This window comes from Brassica rapa, chromosome A03, assembly GCF_000309985.2.
Source record: "Brassica rapa cultivar Chiifu-401-42 chromosome A03, CAAS_Brap_v3.01, whole genome shotgun sequence".
NCBI lineage: Eukaryota > Viridiplantae > Streptophyta > Magnoliopsida > Brassicales > Brassicaceae > Brassica > Brassica rapa.
This window is the reverse complement of record NC_024797.2, coordinates 23,612,324-23,633,270: the sequence shown is the minus strand read 5'-3', so window position 1 is coordinate 23,633,270 and position 20,947 is coordinate 23,612,324. Positions and strand designations below refer to the sequence as shown.

Here is a 20,947-nt window from a genome sequence, read left to right as displayed (position 1 = left end):
TGTCGTTTTTAGTTTTATTAGTTTTAAAATATTCTAATTACTATTCAGGAGAGAAAAATTATGGCTTCATTTGTCAGATGATTTAGAAAAATTATGGTTTCAACTTTCAACAGTGTGTATCTGAAATTTAAAACATTTGGTTTTTTCAAAATTCTGTAAATTAATTCCAGCTGTTCCCCACTTATCTATCGTAGTACACACTCGATGTGACTTCCGCATATACGCGCTGTCGTAGCGCGTGATATATAAACGGGCCAGCTATGAAACAGCTCACGACTGTTATTGGGCTTTTTGTTGGTGAATAAGAAGAGTCGGTGATTGAGACAACACAATCTCTTTATTCTCATTTTCCTTCTATTCTTTTTTTTTTTCCCGTCAAATTATGATTTTATAAAAGATTACAGGCCAAGCCCAATGGCCGAAGCCCACATACAGAGGCCCACATTACAACTCGACCAACCAAACAAACCCGACAAAACCCTAAGCCCAAATTGGCTTAACAGGCCCAAGCCCACCTACTCGAACCTAGCACCGACCAACTCTGGGAAACGCGTGCGTCGAGGAGGCAGAAGCTCGCCACGTGTGAAGATCTTGACCGTCAGTGCGCCACGCGTCGCTCCGCCTCAACCCGACCGTCTCCGCCTTCCCAAGCCGCCGTACCCAACCACTGCAAACCCTCAATTCGGCGGAGCTCTGAATCACTTCGAGCCTCCACCGCAACCACATCTCTTCTTCACCACACTGAGACCCTGTCGGAGAGCATCCTCCCCCTGTGGAGAGCTCATCCGACGGCGACGCTACAAACCCTAAAAATCATAACCCGAAGAAACCTCTTCCGCTCCATGACCAGAGCCCATACTCGAACAAACAACCACACTCGAGACGCTGAAGCCGGCGACGTAAGACTGACGGAGTCTTCACCTCCCGGGGACTTGAGCTGACGACCACATTTTCCTTCTATTCTTTTTTATTTTATTTTATTTTTCATATCTCACTATCTGATTCCTAACATCATATTCGAAACTCAAATCCGATCCAAGTGAATATTATTATTTTTTTTTTTGGTCAAAATCCAAGTGAATATTAAAAACACGTATCCAACTGGATAATACATGATATCCAAAGACAGTCTTAAATATAAAAACGTATTGTTTCTAATTAGTAGTCACTTAAGTGTGTATACTGTATCGTATTTGATTTGTTACTCTCTCTTACTCATTGATTTGTTAGTAGTCCCCAACCAACCAAGCCAGTTCTTTATAAGAAATAGAAAAAGGAAGTTAAGACTTGAGCACTGTGGATTGTTCAAAAAAAAAAAGGACTTGAGTTCTGTGGATGTATTCGTTGACCGGATCAATACCTTTTTTATCTTTCTATTATTATGAAGCCACAACGCATAGAAAAACACATTTACACAAATGTTCCCAAGACTAAGAAAAAAAAAAGACATTGCTAATCTGTAGTAAATAAGACGATCATGAACCCTAAAGAATCTTGCAACATATGTGAGAGATCAGACGAGAATATTATCGAAGGAGTATCCTTCAAAATCAAACTCGGTATCTAACAATCCTTCCTGCATTTTGATAAAACGGAGAATGGAGTTAAAAGTTATAACCACAAGACAACAATATTCATATCAATGTCATGTCATGTCATAATAGTATAGAAAATGAAACCTGCTTTAGAAGTGCGCTCAGGAGATCATCTTGATTACTATACTGCTCGTGAAACATTGTTGTTGCCTGAGGAGGACAAGTCACCGTCTCTGTCTTCATTCTAACCGAACCACCATCATTCATGTAAATCTGGTTCATAGGATTCACACTTCGGCTTTGTGGCTGCTGCTGATTCTGCCCATGCTCAACCACTAACTCTGCCTCCCGCTTTCTTTTATGAGTTGAAGACGAAGAGTAAGCTTCTGAAGTTGAAAAAGCAGCTGATGTTGTGTTGTCCTGATGAGAGTTGAAGACCATCCCCACATTCCGCAGATCCCACTCGTTCACGCTGTTGTTGTTGTTGTGGTGTTGCTGCTGGGGAAAGTTGTTCAATATGTCGTAGCTCGGGTTACAAAACTCGTTCACGCCTTTTGTGTCTGAAACAGACATCATCCCCGGTGCACTTGCCAACGGGAAGCTGTTGTTGAAGGCCGAGTGTGTAGCACCTGGTAACACTCTGCTGCTTCTGGTCTCCGGGACACTTCTTCTTGACAACATCGATTGTTGCTGCTGCTGCATTGATGGCCCCGCTACACGCATACCAGCCATTTGTTGCTGCTGCAAGCGCATGTGACCCGTTGGGACACCGTGAAGCAAACTTGTCTGCTTATTACCACCGTTCATCATCATCGGCCCATGTCCATCTCCGAATCTCGATTTCGAGTTTTGGAAGGTGAAGAAGCTTCTCTGATCTACTGACGTTATCCCCGGTTTAATGAGTGGCGAAGAAGATTGACCAAGGCCAACTGCTTGAAGCTGTGCGAGGCTCTGAGCTTGGAGCTGACCCGCAGTAGCTAGACCTTGAAGATCAAACCCATTCAACGGACCGTAGCTTGGATCTTGACCAGTCATAAACGAATGGTTTATGTTTCCTTGGTGCTGAGATACTCCTCCAAGCCTTTTTAGATATATCCTATACTTCTGCATTTCCACAATGTCACCAACTTACATGTTAGCATGCATGCGATAAAAATGTAATACTCATTCTGTTTCATAAAATACATGTTTGAAAAAAAAATTGTTTCACAAAGACATTTTTAAAAAAATATTTTCCATACATTTCTATCAAAAATAATGAATGATTGTAAATTTAAAAACAAAAATAATTACATTTACTGAATTCTTTTTAGTTTGTAATTATAAGAAATATATCATTACAAAAAAATCATACATTTAATACTAAAATTTAAAATGTTTTAATAATATGTGCGGAAAAATCTAAAACATACATTATTTTGAAACATAGATAGTACTATTCACTCATATACTCCCTCTGTATACAAATGTTTGATGTTTTAGTTTTTCATTGTATATAAAAAATTGATGTTCTAACTTTAATTAATGCATTATAATTTAAAATTAACATAAATTAAACTTCAAAGTATAAGTGGTAGAACTTAAATGGGAAGCAAACAAGTAACAAAAACTAATAAATCAAAGTATGTGCTAAATTTTTACTAATAATTGTAAATCCTAAACATGATCTTTTAAATCCAGAGGGAATATATTTTACCTGGAGGTGACTGGCTACGTTTTCCCTCGTTAGCCCCTGTACATTCATCATCTCCAAGATCTTCTTAGGAACAGCTTCTGCATTGAATGAAAGATTAGACCAGAAAAAAAAACACAAATGCATAACCAAACAAGTGTGTGTTTTTTTTTTTGTTTACTTACTGTCAACGCCGAGATGATTCACAGCAGCCACAAACTGTTGATGCAACTCAACAGACCAAACCACACGTGGTTTCTTCAAACTCGAAGTGTCCTCTTTATCATCCCCCCCTTGCTCCTCTTCCTTCCGCTTCCTCAAGTTCCCTTCATTATTACCTGAAGACGAGTTGTTGTTATCACCACCATCATCATCATCATCATCCCTCTGCTGCTGCCTGTCTCCACCCGTCTCTTCAACACTTCCAGAATGTTCGGAGACGTTCTGCTTCTTCCGCACCACATGCTGCCATATATTCTTGAGAGCCTCGATGCGTACGGGTTTGATTAGGTAGTCGACTGCACCGTGGGTCACTCCTTTCAACACAACGCTCTTTGAATCGTCCGCAGACATCACTAAAAACATATTAAAAAACGAGATCAGATCTTGAAGAGAAGCAGAGATGTTTTTAGTTTAGGGGAGGCTTGTTAAAACGTTTACTGATGACAGGTAAGTCCATCTCTAGACCGACGTGTTCGAGGAGCTTGAAGCCGTTCATGTCAGGCATGTGGACGTCGCTGATGACAATATCGAAACCGTTCTTGTTCTTTCGAAGCAGAGACAATGCGATCTCTGCTCTGTTACACTTTGTTACTGTAATAAAAACAGAAACAGAGTAAATCTTTAGTTAAATATCAAACACAAAAAAATAATAATCAAAATAACAATATCATAGTTGACAAAAAAAATAACAATATCATAAAATATATTATATACCAAGAACCAAACTAAGTTTCTGAAACTAAATCAATCAGAAGGATCTCTTGAAAAATAAACAGATCAAAAACTGATTGGAAACAGAGCACTGAGCTTATGCATATATATATATATACTCTGAATCTAACAGTTACTTTGGTAAATATTTCTAGTCAATTCAAATAGTGTTTTGGTGAAAGTTTATAGTCAATTTCAAAGAGTCAATTTCAAAGATATGTCTTCTATATTTGGCTTAAGTCAATTCACCGTATTAAAATCCACACAAGAAAAAAAGTTACCAATAAAATTTCGCAAATTTGACCAAGAATTCAGTTGAAGAACGACCATGATGAACCTCTGAATACTTTGAGATTAAAATGTAAAAAAAAAAAACAGAATTTTGAACTCACCTCTGTATAGACAAGTCTTAAGCATCCTCTCTAAGATCATGAGACAAGTTGGGTCATCGTCCACGACCAGGACTCGTAGACCCGATGGAAACGGGTCCGAGTTCGACGACCCACCTACTGCACCCGGAGTTAGCATCTCTTCTCCTCCAGTTGAGCGAAGAAAGATACACACAAAGTTTGAAACGAAGAAGAGAATATATTCCCAAGACAAAACAAAAATTTGAGAATTTTGCGGTAAAAAATGGAATAAAAAGTAATATATTATGCTGGTGGGAAGGTGAGTTGATGAGATGTGAGAGTTGAAGAAGAAAGCATTAGCTTTTGTCTCTCCGCTCAGCTTCAAGCTCTCGAGATTTCTCTCTCTGTTATTTCAGATTTTTTTTTATAACTCTGTTCTGATAAGAATTTTTAAATTTAAATCTGTAATATACCGAAATGTTCATACTGTATTATATACATGTCACACTCTCTCTCTCTATCTGTATGTGTGGTATATACGTGGGTGCAGAGATGCCCATCATGCCCTTTCTTTCTATCTAACTGTTCTCCAGATATGGACCATGTCCTTTTTTCAACTCTACTTTCATCTCCTTTCTGATGAAAATTATTTACATAAATCCAAAACCGTGTGAAATCTTGTACTCCAGAGTTTTTCCATCAAAAACAGTTCACCTTGATTATTTACAATTAGTTTGATTAGCTAAACCATTCACAAATTTTTCCATTAATTATTTATTATATAAAAGTGGTAGAATTAACCTATGGTCTTTATCCATTAAAAAAAATCTTACTAATCACATCATTTTAGTTAAATAGTATTCTGAAAACTGTATAAATAATTTATTTTTACAACTGATTAATATTTATTTATTTTAAAATTAGTACTTTTATTTTTCATATTGCTATAGAAAGGTTGTGACTGATAATTAGTAGAATAAAATAGTGGAAATGAAAATGTGAAAATGGGAGGAAAGAGAATTGTCAAATCCATAGTAATATTTTCATCTAACAAAAGTTGAAGAAACATTTATCTCTACTTTTTTCTCACTTTGTTTGAGCAAATGAGCTGAAATGTTTTTCACTTGACTAAATAAAATCAGAGGAAATTGGTTGAAATAAATTTCTACTTACTTTATTTTACTCTAATGATACAATATAGTCACACTCAAAATCTTGTATGATTATCCTTTACCTATAATTATAACTGAATTTAAAATAGGCCTATTTAGGTAGAAATCAAAATTCAGCGTGGTAATTGCAGATCTATGCATTTTTTTTAATTATTTGCAGAACCAAGTAATTTGTGTACTGATTTGCCAATTCTGTCCTTGAGCTGAGACGTATTTAATGACCTACTACCGGGGTTGAGAAACAAAATTGATTTTTATTACAAGTGAAGAGGAAGCATAATCAATGAACTAAACCGGTTACATTTGAGATACTTGAAGTACTTAGATATTAAAACCGGATATATGTTCAATGGCGGCCGAAACCTAAAATTGCATTTATAAAACGGAAATAACCGGTTACAAATATATGTTACTGGAGTAGTTTATTATTGTTAGATATAAAACGATGATTTTTACATAGATTAGTTTTGGTGATCCGGAAGGGATCAAATAATGAGATTTTGCAGACATATTTTTCAGACAGAACTAAAAAATGAGATTTACTTTTACAGAGAAACAATATATTGAAATATGAATTGTATCAAATCTCTTTGGGTTTTTGCAGGAAAGAGAATCCCCAAAAAAAAACTCATTTAAAAAAAAAAATCTCTAAACCGCAGAAAATAATAATACCTTGCTCTTATCGAGCCTTTTGACGGCGACCCGATCGCCGTTAGATTTGTGGATGGCAACGTAAGTATACCCGAATTGACCATGACCCAGCAACTTCCCGATGCTATACTGCTCGTGGAAGTCTTTAGCATATCCAAACTCGGTACGCTTCCCGCAAGGGACGGACCCGGTTCTCCGCTTGGTGGTTGTTGAGGGCTTGTCGTTGTTGTTTTCCGGAGGAGGAGGAGTCTTATTATTAGACTTAGGGTTCTTCTTGTTGTTGTTGGTCTGACTACTACTTCTTCTGCTGCTGCTGCTGGTGGTACCAGTGACTCTAATTGGGGAGAAACACACATCCATGATGGCGCTTAAGATTAAACTAACAAAACGATTCAAAAGGAGGAATACGGTCGATGATGGATTTGGAAATGGGAGTTGGGATTATTCATTTTAATAAACAAAAATGAAAAAGAGAGGAAAGGAAGAGGACAAGAAAGAGAGCGTTGAGTTGGTCAAACACAGAGAGCGAGCAAGTAAGTGAAACACATGTCCTTTAATTTACTTTTCTTATAGTATTAGGGACACTTTTGGTATTACTTCAAAATGTACAGTACCTTTACCACCTACCTAATTACCACCCATAACTTTACTATCTAGTGCAATTTCCCTTTAAAATATCATTTTTAATTGTAAATGTATTGTAGAAACTATTCTTTGTAGTATGGAGATATGAATATACTTTAATTTTCTAATTATGTTCTTTAATAATAGAAGGAAAATAAATATAAATATTTTGGTGTATATTTCATACTCTTATGCAACACACATAGCATAGTTTGTTGTAAAAACAATTTAACAGCACTTCTAATGGAAAATTATATTCATTAGGATTCTAAACATATACATATATATACATGCAAGTAGGTTTAGAACTCTAATGGGTACAACTCCCGTTAGAAAGTACTCTAGATATCTAACACAACTGATACTTGGAACATATTAACATAGGCTGTTTTAGTAAGATAACGAAATATGTGGAGCTGATGTTATATTATTTTAGACTTTGGGGGTACGAACTTATAAGAATTGAGTAAGAAGTGGGTCCAGAGACCCTTAGTGCGTGGATCCAGCTCATACATGAAAACATAAAATTACTCATTATAAATTCAATCTTAACAAATTATGAAATTAATATAATTATCCTTCTTCTCCAACCTTGTTACTTTGTTGGAAAAAGTAATATTTTTACTTTTATATATTTTCTTGCATCCTCTTAATATTTTATATTAATATTTTAAGAGTTTCAAAACTTATGTTTCAACACAAATTTCTCAAACTTTGGAAAATAAATTAAATATTAAATAATTAATGGTAAATTTATATTAAAATATTCTGAATAATGATGCTCGAATGAATGAAAGACTTTACCAAACTCTACTCTGAAAATTCAGTTCTATGTCCATTGCATCATAAACTTATATAAGCCATGCCTTTTTTTTGTCATGCCTTCTATCTTGAGAGTTTATGACCTGTATGTACTATATTAATGGGCAAAATACCATATAATATATGCTTTCTTTTAGATAACACATAATAATACAACAAGGCACATTCAAGCATATGATTAAAAGGCAGCTCATCTTCTAACAACACTACATGTATATGCATATAGGTTTGTGCTCGTTAATTATTCGTCAACAAAAATATCAAGATGTATAATATTTCATATTGGAATACAACTTGGTAAAAAAATTGTATTCATGGAGGACAAATGCTTAGATTATATATAAAGCTTTTCAAAAAGGATTATATAAGGTAATCAACAAAGATATTGTTTAGAACTTTTGAGTTTAACCTTCTCACTTACCCTCGGGATTTTAAATTTATATTATCCATGCATAACACATACACTAAATTATACTAATCTTTAGTTTATAACAGATGGCTTGAATAATTTGCATTAACACACATACAAAAGTTATTAACTCTTATTTTGTCCATCCCCTATCAAAATATGGAACAGATGAGATGATGATCCTATGTCAGAGATATATTTTTTCCATCTCCTTATCAAAATCTTCTAGATCAATTCCAATCTCGTGGATTGGAGTAGCCATCTGAAGAGCTATAGCCTCTCTTCTCTCTGAAAACCTTCTTTATTCCAAACGTGTGTATGTTTGTGCTTGGTAACGTTTCTAGAACTATTATTCTCCCATAATTTCAACTATCTAATTATCTTTCTTTTTAACATGGGCGTTAAAAATGTTCATAAAAACATAGCGTTAGAAATCTTATAGGATTTCCCTGACCTTATGGGAATTACGCTATAAGAATTCCCCTGACATAATGTTCCTGATGGAAACAAAAAACAAGGATGAGGAGGTTTATAAAACCTACAGAAGAACGGAGTACAAGAATATCTTTACGGTGCCACCTGAAGGATTTAGCGGAGGGCTAGCTTTAGCGTGGAAAGATAACGTTCAACTAGAGGTTCTTTTGGCTACTGCTAATGTAATCGACACTAAAATCACTCATAATGATAAATCCTTCTTTGTGTCGTACATTTATGGTGCCCCTCATCAAGAAAACCGAGCAAAGTTTTGGGAAGAACTATCAACCATAGGAGCGCAGAGAGAAGATACTGCGTGGCTCCTTACGGGAGACTTTAATGATCTTCTTGATAACTCGGAAAAGGTGGGTGGACCTTTGAGATGGGAAGGATCATTCCTATCGTTCCGGAACTTTGTTGCAAAGAATGGACTATAGGATCTTCAATTCTCAGGAAACTCCCTATCGTGGAGAGGAACAAGATATTCTCACTTTATCCAGTCAAGACTCGATAGAGCAATGGCAAACGTAGACTGGTTTGAGATGTTCCCAGCCGCACGAAGTGAATATCTCAGGTTTAAGGGGTCAGATCATAGACCAATTCTCACACATTTTGACCTCAACCTGAAGAGAAAGAAGGGGATATTCAGGTATGATAGACGTTTGAGCTCCAAGCCGGAAATCAGACAGCTGGTGGAGACTACCTGGAAAGAAACACAAGACTCTGTGATCTCCAAAATCTGTAGGATCAGAAGAAATCTAATCGACTGGACAAAAAACCAGGCTGCAAGCTGCAAAGAGGAGATGATCCTAAATCAGAACAAGTTAGAGAGAGCCCTGTCGGACTATGTACCAGACATAACTCTCATCCAACAACTGCAACAAAAACTAGATGAGATGTAAGCAGAAGAGGAGGCATTTTGGAGACAAAGGAGCCGGATCCAGTGGCTCCATGAAGGTGATAAAAATTCTAAGTTTTTCCATGCGGTTACACGGGAAAGGAGAGCAAGAAATAAATTCTCGGTTGTGGAAGATGAAGAGGGGCAAGTGTTCTACGAGGAACAACAAATTGTCAAGGCCTTCTCCATGTTCTATAATAACATGTTCAAAGCTGGAATTGTTGTGGAAAACACGGTAGTACAGGAAGCGCTATCGCCAAATATCTCTCCTAAAGCGAATGAGAAACTGATTGCGATACCTGAAAAGGAAGAAGTGAGAGCAGCGGTGTTTGCGATAAACCCGGACAAAGCCCCGGGACCTGACGGCTTCTCAGCAGGCTTTTACCAGTCGTTTTGGGATATCATTGGGGATGACATATACGCAGATATCAAGTCTTTCTTCGTTTCTGGCCACTTGAACCCGAGGCAGAATGAAACACATGTCAGACTCATCCCCAAAACTACGACGGCAAAGAAAGTCTCGGAGTATAGGCCAATAGCGTTGTGCACCACGCACTACAAGATAATTGCAAAACTTTTATCGAAGAGACTCCAGCCGCTTCTGCACTCAATCATCTCTCCATCACAGTCTGCCTTTGTCCCAGGTAGAGCTATCTCGGACAATGTTTTGATCACTCATGAGATCTTACATTATCTCCGACGATCGGGTGCAACTAAGCATGTCTCGATAGCCGTTAAAACGGACATGAGCAAGGCCTACGACAGGATAGAGTGGCGCTTCCTACAAGAAGTTTTGACACGATTGGGCTTCCACCCCACTCTTACGGCTTGGATCATGGCATGTGTGACTTTGGTATCATATTCTTTCCTCATTAATGGTGGGCTTCAGGGAAGAGTGATACCTTCGAGGGGTTTAAGACAGGGTGACCCGCTGTCCCCATATTTGTTCATCCTCTGCACGGAAGTGCTCTCGGGGCTTTGTCAACAAGCCCTCGTAAATGGATCAATGCCGGGAGTCAAAATAGGAAGACAATGCCCACCGATCAACCATCTGTTATTTGCGGATGATACGATGTTCTTCGGAAAATCTAATTTCTACCAGCTGTGAGACATTAGTATCTATCCTCAAGAGATACGAGATGGCGTCGGGGCAATGCATCAACAGGACAAAATCAGCTGTAACCTTCTCCTCTAAGACATCTAAAGCAGCGAAAGAAAGAGTAAAACGTGAGCTGAACATCACTAACGAAGGAGGCATCGGGAAATATTTGGGATTACCGGAGCATTTCAGGAGGAAGAAGAGAGACATCTTCGCAAGTATAGTAGACCGAATCAGAAAGCAAGCTCAGAGCTGGACGTCACGTTATCTCTCGGGAGCGGGGAAGATGGGCCTCTTGAAAGCGGTTCTATCAGCATTACCAACTTATGCTATGTCATGTTTCAAACTTCTCAAATCGCTTTGCAAACAGATTCAATCTGTTCTAACGCGATTTTGGTGGGACATGAAGCCGGAACTGTGAAAAATATGTTGAGTGTCGTGGGAGAGACTCACTCTTCCTAAAGGCGCAGGAGGCCTGGGTTTTAAGGAAATCGAAGTATTCAACGATGCCTTATTGGCGAAACATGCTTGGCGCCTGCTGAAATATCCTTCCTCCTTACTTGGTAGAACTTTCCTTAATAGATATTGTCTCTCTGATGGGATTCTTGATTGTTCAGCCCCAAACTCTGCGTCCCATGGCTGGAGAGGGATTCTTGCAGGCCGTGACATTCTGAAGAAGGGACTGGGATGGGTTGTGGGAAATGGATGTATAATCAGAGTGTGGAGCGACAACTGGCTGTCGACAACCCAACCACTCTGCACTATAGGCCCCCGCACCAGTGAAGCACATAACATGCTGGTTAGTGACCTCTTTCTCCCAAATTCGACCTTATGGAATGTGGAGAAAATAAAGGTTCACCTCCCTCAGTATGAGGCTCAAATTCGGAAACTAGTGCCAAGTACTTTGGAGATGGAAGATACATTGACCTGGCTATACCAGAAAGAAGGGAACTACACAACCAAATCAGGTTATGCTCTGGCAAAAGTTAATGTGAAGGGAAGGGACGAGGGTTTCAACTGGAGCAAATGTGTGTGGAATATGAATTGTTCTCCCAAGCTTCGAAACTTCTTGTGGAAAGTGCAAAATAATGCACTGGCAGTAGGAGAAACACTTTTAAAACGTGGCATCCAAGTGGATGGAAGATGCAAGCGCTGCGGGGAGAGTGAATCAATACAACATGTCATATTCTACTGCCCGTTTGCTAAAAGGATCTGGGACTCTGTTCCGGCCTTGTGTGTCCCGAATCACATTGCAGGAACCTCCATAGGGCAGCTCTTACAAGATTGCACTCGAATGATTAATCTCCCTCCAAGTGGAGTAACCGTTCCACTTCACCCTTGGATCATGTGGTTGTTGTGGACTAGCAGGAATCAGTTGTTGTTTGAAGATAAGTCTTTCTCAGAAGCAGAGGTACTAGTTAAAGCTATCAAATGTGCCAAAGAATGGCAGGATGCTATGGAGAAAAAGGAAAGGAAAAATACTGCTTCGCCTAAAGACTACACCCCGAGTGATCTTCACCAACAAAATCAACCAAATGCTATGATCTGCTTTTCTGAGGCAGCATGGCAGCCAGTTTCTTGCGCAGGTGGAATGGGATGGCTTTGCACAACTCAAGCAGGTACCACCATCTTTGAAGGAACGACGTCGCAGGAGGTCGTCGGGTCGGCGCTAATCGCTGAAGCTCTGGCACTTAAGGCAGCTCTGGAAGCTGCAAAATCTCAAAGAATTCAGGAACTGGTCTGTTTTTCAGACTCTAAATCCCTGATCAATCAGCTCACAGGAAACACGTCTGTGAACGAACTCAAAGGAATCCTCCATGATGTTAACGTGTTGAGTAGATCCTTTACTTTTATCTCTTTTAATTTCGTTCCTCATCGTTGTAATGTTGCAGCCGATAGGCTCGCCAAAGGAGCTCTGTCTGACCTTGTGAACTCCACCCCTTTGGGGTAAAAACTTTGTTATGATTTAAATGAAGTAAGGTTTGATCAAAAAAAAAAAGAAATCTTGCAGGAGAGCATTCTCGTTTAGTTATTCTAGGGTTATCATAGATATGTTATTGTTTTATGAAAGTACTAGTATTTGCCCGCGCTATTGCGCGGATGGTTAATTCCTTTTTATATATATTGCAAAATAAAGTATAGTAGAAAAATAAAAATATTTTAGCATAAAAATAATAATTACATTTACATATATGGTCAAAAATAATAATTACATATATACATATATTTTCAACATTTTTATCTTCCTTTAGTTAGTCTAATTCTTTATCCGCTTAAACAATTATTTGCCTTTTAAGTGTTATTATCTTATCTTCAAATTCAATAAAACACAGAATGTTATTTTTTAATTCACACGTATCCTACCACTATATAACATGAAAATTGAAAATGTATGATGCAAATTGATTAACGAAACTAACATGTAAAAATGACAAAGTCAACATAACAAAGAAGACAGATAATCATAATTTTTAAAACCACAGTCGAACCAATGTATACAGTAAATTGTAACAACTTACAGTTATGATTACCAATGTCGTCTTCACATTTCTCAGTAGTAAGAGATGGCATAGCCTTTCTTTTGACTTGTAATAAATATAATAAACCAAAAATTCTCACTGAAAAAACTCAAAACATTGAAAGTTTACCATAGTTAACTGAAAGAATAATATCAAAATTCTCACGTCCACTGTCTTCTTGTCTTCCTAGGAATAAGCCTTGGAAAAAAAAAACAAATTTGTAAATACTCAATCTTTCTGGTTTTTGTCAAAGAAAGGAAAAGTATTATTATCTACCTTAAAAATACCTTATATAACAGTCTTATATACTTATTATTACCTCAATTGTTGTTTGACAATGCTATGATTTTCTATTATGTTGCTCCATTTAAAATCCCTCTGCAAAAAGTGAAAGTGATGAAGTACACGAAAACTATGAATAAAAAAAGAGAGAGAAAAGAAACAAAAAAGAAGCAAATTAGTTGTCTAGAATTATACAGAAAATAAAACAGTTATATAGATGCCATGATTTTCCTTTCAACGTGGAGGTAGTGATCTGAGAGAATTTAGGGATTTTTTTTTCAGTTTAAATCGTAAGATTTTCTTTTGTTGGTTAAAGTTTTTATTTTTACTTTTGCTTTTCACATTTGTGTAACTGCTCAAAATTTTCCATTATTTCATTTAGCTGATTTTTTTTCACAACTTTGCCACGTGCTTAGTTCTGATTCGCCAGGCGACTTGCGTTTTAGTATATAAAGGATACAACAAATCAGAAGTTGAAAGAAACGATATAGATCCGAAAATACATGTTTATTTTCTAGCAGTTGAATTGCGTACTCATTTGAAATTTAGCATCCACGAAGTTCCCCGTCAATCATCTCCCATGCCATCTTCCCTTCTCCCACAACATCATCTGATAAATCTCAAAAGTTCCTCCAAAACAATTTCATAGCATCTTTAATTATAATTCATTATATATCATAAATTTCCAACAAATCAAATTTATGATTTGAAAAATAGTTTATTTAGGTAATTGATAAATAGTTTTTGATGCAATTATTTTTTTCGGTTATCCAGGACGTTGTTAAAAAAAAACTCGAAGTTAGTGACCACAAAATTGAAATAGTCGTTGTAGTGTCAATTTGAAGAGGAGCTTCCCCGTGCTGCAACGTGTCGATAGTAAGTGGATAAGAGTTTTTCAAACCATTACATTCACATGTGAATCCACCAGCCCCCCCCCCCCACCCACCCCCTCTTTAGCCAATTGAAACTATCTCTGACTTAACTTTTTCTTGATATTGACGTTTTGCATTATGGATCCCCAACTCTCTATAAAGTCTTAATTTTGGCTAATTAATAAATGACGTTTGAGATGTCATGGTCTGTCCGAAGAAGAGGAGGCTGTACGTATGTCGGTACGTGGTTATCAAATTCAAAAGAATGACAATTGTTGTACGCAACTCTACAAGAAAGGAAACAATACCAGCTTTATAAACAAACAAACAAAAAGAAGGGGCAAGCAAAAGTGTAAATAGAGAGAAAAATCAAAATATTGCTCTGCTCTCGTTGAGAGTCGAACTCAAGACCTCCCGCTTACTAAACGGGTGCTCTAACCAACTGAGCTACGAGAGCTTCTTGGTTACAGTTACTGCTTACACGAAGAAAAAATAAATATAACAAACAAATTTCAACAATCTTCAACAATACAATAAACACCGATAATGATACGAACGAGAAAGCTCCCTCTAATAACTCTTTCAAATACGTATCAATTACATAACAAAAAGCCTCCACAGTAACATAACAAAATGTAGTATCGATGTCTGTACAAAACTATCACGTCCCTTCAGAAGTATCACTCTTTTTATTTAATTAGTTCAGATTTCAGAAATGACTATAATAAAAGCTATCATCACCTCCAAGCCGAACCACCACTATGCGTTACGAAGTGTCTAAAGTCCGGCAACATAACCTTCAACCGCCTCAGCCACTCTTCAGCTTCTCGTAGCAAAGCCACGACTCTCTGGCTCTCTTCCACGTCGCTCTCTGGACTCCACACAGACATCTTGAACTTGTAAGACGCCAGACCGAAAGTGGGCAACGTAACCTTCTTCGATGGTGCTACCGATTTGCTTGAGCTTTGACCGTTCTCATTGCTGCTTGTACCTTACAAAATTGATATAATTGTTGTTTTAGAAATGCGTTTCATATGTGTATGCGAAGATGGGCTTACCTCGAGAGGGTGTGGATAAGGAGTGGAATGTTAAGAAGCAAGCGTCGAGGTTTTGTAAAGATTGACCTAACGGTATTCGGTATATCGGGTACCAAGCAACAAAGACCCAACTCGAAGGCGATAGATCACAGCTCCTGTATGTTCTGAGTGCTGGAAACTGTGATGCCAGATTTGATATCTGCAATTTTAAAGATAATTATAAGACATAACATAACGTTTGTACTTGTGTTCAATGTTATAAGCAAAAGATAATAAAAAAACTTGCCTTGTCAGTCAATGGTTCACGGCCAAATGGCATGGCGGCTTCAAGATACTCAAAGACGAGATCACCAGGAGCATCACTGGACGATCCAAAATATGGCTTCTCCTCCAAAGAGACTCTGCAGCCATTGGTGCTCATGTCTCTAGACGAATCACCATCACTTTCTTCCCCAGCTCTCCTGTTAAACAACACACACATTAAAACAAAACAGTTTTGCCTATTTCAGTTCTCTAGATCCAAATGATAAGAACTCACTTCCTACTCGCAGAGGCTCTTCTTGATGGGTCTTCATAAAGCTGAATCCCAGAGAGATAGGGAACATAATACTGAACAACAGAATCAACTCCATTCAAGAGAAGAGGAACTCCAACACCGTAAGCACTCCACTCCTCGAACGAATCCCACAAATCATTCAGCAAGAAGTAAGAACAGAACTCCGGTCCACGAGTTCTCCAACCCTTGGTGCTTGTCTGAACCAACCAATCAAAAAAAAAAAACATCAAACTTGAAGAATCACAATAAAGGAACGATCTTTAACCAATACTAACACAAACCCAAGTCGTGAAAATCAGAAAGAAACAATCTTTAAAATTACCAAAGGCAAGTAGTGGGTTCGAACGACGGGAGTGGTGCAATCGAGAAACCGCCCCAAATTAGACCCGACCCGGAACAGAGCAATCGGAAGTGGAGCACTCGTCGGGAGAGGGTAAAGGACGCTTCTCCTCCTCTTTCTTCTGTCGATCGAGTGTTATCTCCTTGGTGGCCTTCTTCTTCTCTTGCGCCTCTTGCTCCTCGAGTCTCTTCCTCTCGCGCTCCTGTTGCAGTTTCCTGATCGCGGGAGGGTTGTAGAACCGATTCTCGCCGCGGATCCTACGGGCTGTCGACATTCTTCAGGCCGGCGATGAAGAGGAAAGTAGTTGCGGGGATCGTATGCGTCTTTTTGTGTTGGGAGTATTCGTTGTCTTCTTCTTCTTTGTCTATCAAGAGAGAGCAGTTTGAAAATTAAAGGGTTGTGTTGTTAGGGTTTTAAGATTTTTGTTTTAGTGGATTAAGTATAAGATCTTCGAGTATTAAGCCTTGTTCAGAAACTCGCTAGGCGCTACGCGTGCGGCACACTAGAGCCTATCGATTTATTGAAAAATCGGGAAAAAATAAAGGAGTAGGCGGGGAAGAAATTTTTGTACTTTTATGCTCTATTTATATGTGTATTACCAATTTTTATGCATAATACATGTTTATGTAAAATAAATTTTTATGTCCCATGTAAATGTATTGATTTTGTGCATTCATGTTTATCTTTAGTCATCAATTTGTATATACACAGTAATATTGCTCGATTTTATAGAACAAAAACTAGCCTCTCACTTATTTACATCATCTGTATTATCATTAAACTATCCTCTTACTTATACGGTAAGAGTTACAAAAGCAATATAAGACCACTAGCCACTCTAATGATATTGAAACAACAAAAAATAAGCTTTTGGAGACTTTAGTTTGTGGAAATGGGTTGTACATATATAATTGATTGTTTGGTCCAATAGATGATTTGGAGGAGACTAGTAAAGCCCAAAAGGATACATCAGATTGTGGAATATGAAGAGAAGGAGATGATCGGTGTTAGCACACACACACACAAAAAGGACATGATCGGTCAGACGAGTGATGATAACCATAGCATCATGTAATAGCTCGACTTTTCTGGATTTTACTTTCTGTTTTTTCCTTTAATTTTCAAATTCCAAAAGAACTCAATTGATTTCATCCATGTTCGAGGTCGACGAAGCCAAGCCACCGACAGTCACAGCTCACCGTACTTTGAGCAGTTGGTTGGTTTTTACCTGAATCTGCTTCAATTTGGATTTGCAAGTGATGGATGAGCTTGATTCTGGTGATTTGGTTTCGATTAAGTGAATTTGAGGAAAAGCAATCACAACTTTTGTTGTCTTGTCGGAAAAGAGAGAAGAAGATTGTGTATAAACGTAGAATGACCGATTTTTGGGTCACATGATTTCACGTTTCAACGGCCGCGTAATGTTAAACCACGCTTTCTGCGGTCAAGAATCGGTATGGCGTTGAAGGCAACCGTATTGGCTCAACTCGCCTCGGTGAGCTCACGTTTCACGAGTACTTGGCCGATTACGTGCCTACTCGGCCGCGTTTCAGAACAAGTATTAAGTTGGAGATTGATGGATTTTGTTAGTTGATTTGGTAGTAGAAAATTTTATGGCGAGAATCGGTTTTGCAGTTATATTCGACTTCAATAACAATTATATGATTTGAAAAATATAATAAGATTTTGGTTATACAATAATGTGAAGGTAATAATGTTATTTTTGACAAAATACTAGGTTCTGACTAGCATTTTAAAATTTCAGAGATATTTTTCCTAACAAAATTTAATTATATAATATATAGTTTTGATATACTTTCAGTTTTAAATTGTAACATCAATTTACTTAAAGTTATTATGTATATAATAATCTAGGTGTTTTGTCCGCACATGCGGATATAAATACTTTATATTTACTGATTAATATATATATTACTAACTAAAAAGTTATAATGATAAAAACTGTGAATTTCTACATATTATATTTTTTGAGTTAATTGGTGTATGTGTATACCTATCAGACATCTATATTGGCAAATTACTCATGCTCTCTGATTAATAATTTCAAAACCATAATAGCCCTAAACTCAACTCTACGCAGTTAAAAGTGTTGTCAGTCTCGTGGACATGGAACAATTATTAACTCGAACTGAAACGAGGTTCTGCATTGATGATGTCCGTTCGACAAGATATAATCATATAATCTATATTGTTCCTAGCTTATGTTCCCATATCTCTTCTCATTAATAATTTCAAATTATGAGTTTAATTAACTTTGGAAAGATTATGGATATTTTCAAATTCGAATAATAATTTTTAAATTATGAGTTTAATTAAATTTTGGGAAGATCATGGGTATTTTTTCGAAGTAAATAAGATGTTATAAAATATTTGTTAATAATTTCTCTTTAATTTAGTAGCTGATAAATGTTTTGGTAAATAGTTTGTCGACTTATACATTGTTTCATACATGGTTTGTTATTTGATAAATTGGTAGATACATGGTTTGCAAGTTGATACATTTTTTGATAAATTGTTTATTATCTGATAAATTAGTTTGTTACATGGTACATGTTATTTTAGCTTATAAATAGTTTGATATCAAATTATTAATAAATGGTTGGTATGCCATAGACTTGTTGTTATCTGATAAAAATTTTGTTACCTGATAACATTTTTGTTACCTGGTACATGTTCTATCTGATATATTATTTGATATAAGAAACCGTTAAATGATTTTGTTACGTGGTACATGTTATGTTAGCTGATATATAATTTGTTATCGGGTACATGCTATGTTAGACCATATATAATACTATGTCTAAACGGTTACAAATTACATTAGTCAAACCTTTACGTGTTGTCGTTGTTGTTAGACAGATTGGAAGATCCCGAGATATATTTCTTTTCATATGCTCGTAGTTTTTCTAAATTGAGACTAATGAAGAGAAATTTGCAGGACATATATCTTTTTGGCGAAATTATAAATATCATATAGAAATGAGTTAGTCATATTGTTATATCGTGGTGGAGAGATAATTTGTTTGGTCGTTGTGTAGAGATATAGTTTGTCCTAGTAATTCTTTTTATATTGTTATAACCATATTATTAATTATTTTTTCCATTAGTTTATTTTCGTAAATAATATAATTGTAAATATGGATATAAATAAAGTGGTTAAAAACGCTCCAGCTGTAAATTTATGACTTTAAACACCACTTTATTCAACTGACACATTTTTGCTTTATGTCGCGTCAGAATTGATAGCAAAAACTTTGACCACTATAGATGAGTAAAATTGTCTACTCATGGCTTAAATGCCATATACCATACCATTAACATCAATCCGTGTGTAGTTAGCAAATATGGACTTCCGTTAGGTATATTTAACTAATTGTCTCTATTTTTAAAAAAAAAATTTCTTTGTACATTGTATTTAGTATACATAAATAAATCTTTAAAATTACTCAATATCCTCTTTTAGTTATATAAGATCAAGACTTTTGCTTGATTAATATAGTTATGATTTTTTAGTTTTTAAAATTTTAATTAAAATATTTTTCAGATAACAACATAATATATATATATATATATATTGAAATTATCTTAATTTTTATTTATGTTTTAATCTGAAATTTCTTATTTATTATAATGTTTTTCTTCTACACTATATTCATTATACATCCAATATTTAAAATCACTAAATATCCTCTTTTTAGTCATATAAAATTTAAAAATTTATTGATTAATATTAATTATATATTTTCAATTTTAATTTTTAAATTTTTATTAAAAATTTTTTTTTCAGATAACAACACAATATATATAGAAATTATCTTTTTATTTAACAATGTATTTTAAAATTTTGAATAATTCTTATTACTATTAATTTTAGTTACTTATCTAATCAAAAGTTAAAATTCATTTTTATTTTGCGGCTACTTTATGTATTTTATTCATTTAAGTATAAACAATATTAATCATTTTAATTTTTAACATGAAATCTCAAATGCCAAAAATCACTTTGCAAATAATAATATAGATTAAAAACATACATATTTTAATGAGATATCTAAAGTAACATATTTTAACAAGATATCTAATTGTGAATATTACACACCATAGGGATTATACATAACAAAGTTTGTTTTACTGAAATGACTTCTTCAAATTGCATCTTTGACTCTTCAAGTTGTGTATTACAATAAATTTAGTGATGTCTTTAACTTGTGTAAAAAAAACCTAGAATGACATATAAAAATAAAAACACATCCGTTTTGTACTGTGAGCCATTCTTTTTTTTTTCCAACTGGATGATTTTAATTAATAAAACGGGCCAAGCCCAGTACAAAGAAAAACACTAAAGCCCAAGACAATTAAACGGGCACACCCAATCCCCAATTGGGCCCAGACCTTCGGCCCAACTTGGAAAACCCTAGTGACCTAAGGCAGATTGCTTCGGCCGCTTTGCTTGGACACGTGTTAACATCCTCGCCGACGAGGGTACACGTGTCCCGAAGCCAACGCGTCACCACCGCTTCCATCGACACCGGAGATCCAAACCAACGGATCCCCCGGCCAACCGGAGCTTCATCGCTCCGACTCTCTTACACCTCAAACCGTCTTTGGGATCTAGTATCGGGAAGGATCAATCGCCGCGGCGAGATCACATCCACCACCATTAACCACATAACACCCAAAG

At 36.3% G+C, this 20,947-nt stretch overlaps 3 protein-coding genes and 1 non-coding gene across 6 annotated transcripts; 1 reads left to right on the top strand and 3 right to left on the bottom strand.

Annotated features, from left to right (window-relative positions):
* Positions 1 to 360: 360 nt before the first annotated feature.
* LOC103860825 (two-component response regulator ARR2) lies at positions 361 to 4,954 on the bottom strand. 3 transcript variants are annotated; one of them, XM_009138493.3, is made up of 6 exons: positions 4,533 to 4,954; positions 3,868 to 4,020; positions 3,393 to 3,782; positions 3,232 to 3,308; positions 1,680 to 2,639; positions 361 to 1,576 (listed from the first exon to the last, which is right to left on the bottom strand). In XM_009138493.3, the coding sequence occupies exons 1-6, from the start codon at positions 4,666 to 4,668 to the stop codon at positions 1,514 to 1,516; spliced, it is 1,779 nt and encodes a 592-aa protein (XP_009136741.1). In that variant the 5' UTR covers positions 4,669 to 4,954; the 3' UTR covers positions 361 to 1,513. The 3 variants fall into 3 exon arrangements, with proteins under 3 accessions (XP_009136741.1, XP_009136740.1, XP_009136742.1); XM_009138492.3 differs by having other exon boundaries at positions 3,862 to 4,020; positions 4,533 to 4,765; XM_009138494.3 differs by lacking the exon at positions 4,533 to 4,954 and adding an exon at positions 4,144 to 4,252 and having other exon boundaries at positions 3,862 to 4,020.
* A 5,725-nt stretch (positions 4,955 to 10,679) lies between these two features.
* LOC103861146 lies at positions 10,680 to 12,590 on the top strand. Its single transcript, XM_009138852.1, has 2 exons — positions 10,680 to 10,977; positions 11,257 to 12,590. The coding sequence occupies exons 1-2, from the start codon at positions 10,680 to 10,682 to the stop codon at positions 12,588 to 12,590; spliced, it is 1,632 nt and encodes a 543-aa protein (XP_009137100.1).
* A 2,105-nt stretch (positions 12,591 to 14,695) lies between these two features.
* TRNAT-AGU lies at positions 14,696 to 14,769 on the bottom strand. Its single transcript has one exon. It is a non-coding gene; the product is annotated as a tRNA-Thr (tRNA).
* Positions 14,770 to 14,881: 112 nt separating this feature from the next.
* Positions 14,882 to 20,511, bottom strand: LOC103860824. Its single transcript, XM_009138491.3, is given in 6 exon segments — positions 14,882 to 15,303; positions 15,371 to 15,548; positions 15,636 to 15,810; positions 15,888 to 16,102; positions 16,228 to 16,291; positions 16,293 to 20,511. Coding segments are annotated over 6 exon segments (1,113 nt in total). The 5' UTR covers positions 16,520 to 20,511; the 3' UTR covers positions 14,882 to 15,049.
* Between the last annotated feature and the right edge of the window lie 436 nt (positions 20,512 to 20,947).

Bases quoted from the DNA above. Each gene is read 5' to 3' on its own strand.
- LOC103860825 (XM_009138492.3), bottom strand. From the start codon at position 4,668: ATGCTAACTCCGGGTGCAGTAGGTGGGTCGTCGAACTCGGACCCGTTT. The intron at 4,021-4,532 runs GTGAGTTCAAAA...TTTTTATTACAG, and splicing joins TAAGACTTGTCTATACAGAG to TAACAAAGTGTAACAGAGCA. The intron at 3,309-3,392 runs GTAAGTAAACAA...CATTCAATGCAG, and splicing joins GAATCATCTCGGCGTTGACA to AAGCTGTTCCTAAGAAGATC.
- LOC103861146 (XM_009138852.1), top strand. From the start codon at position 10,680: ATGGCGTCGGGGCAATGCATCAACAGGACAAAATCAGCTGTAACCTTC. The intron at 10,978-11,256 runs GTTTCAAACTTC...TTGATTGTTCAG, and splicing joins ACCAACTTATGCTATGTCAT to CCCCAAACTCTGCGTCCCAT.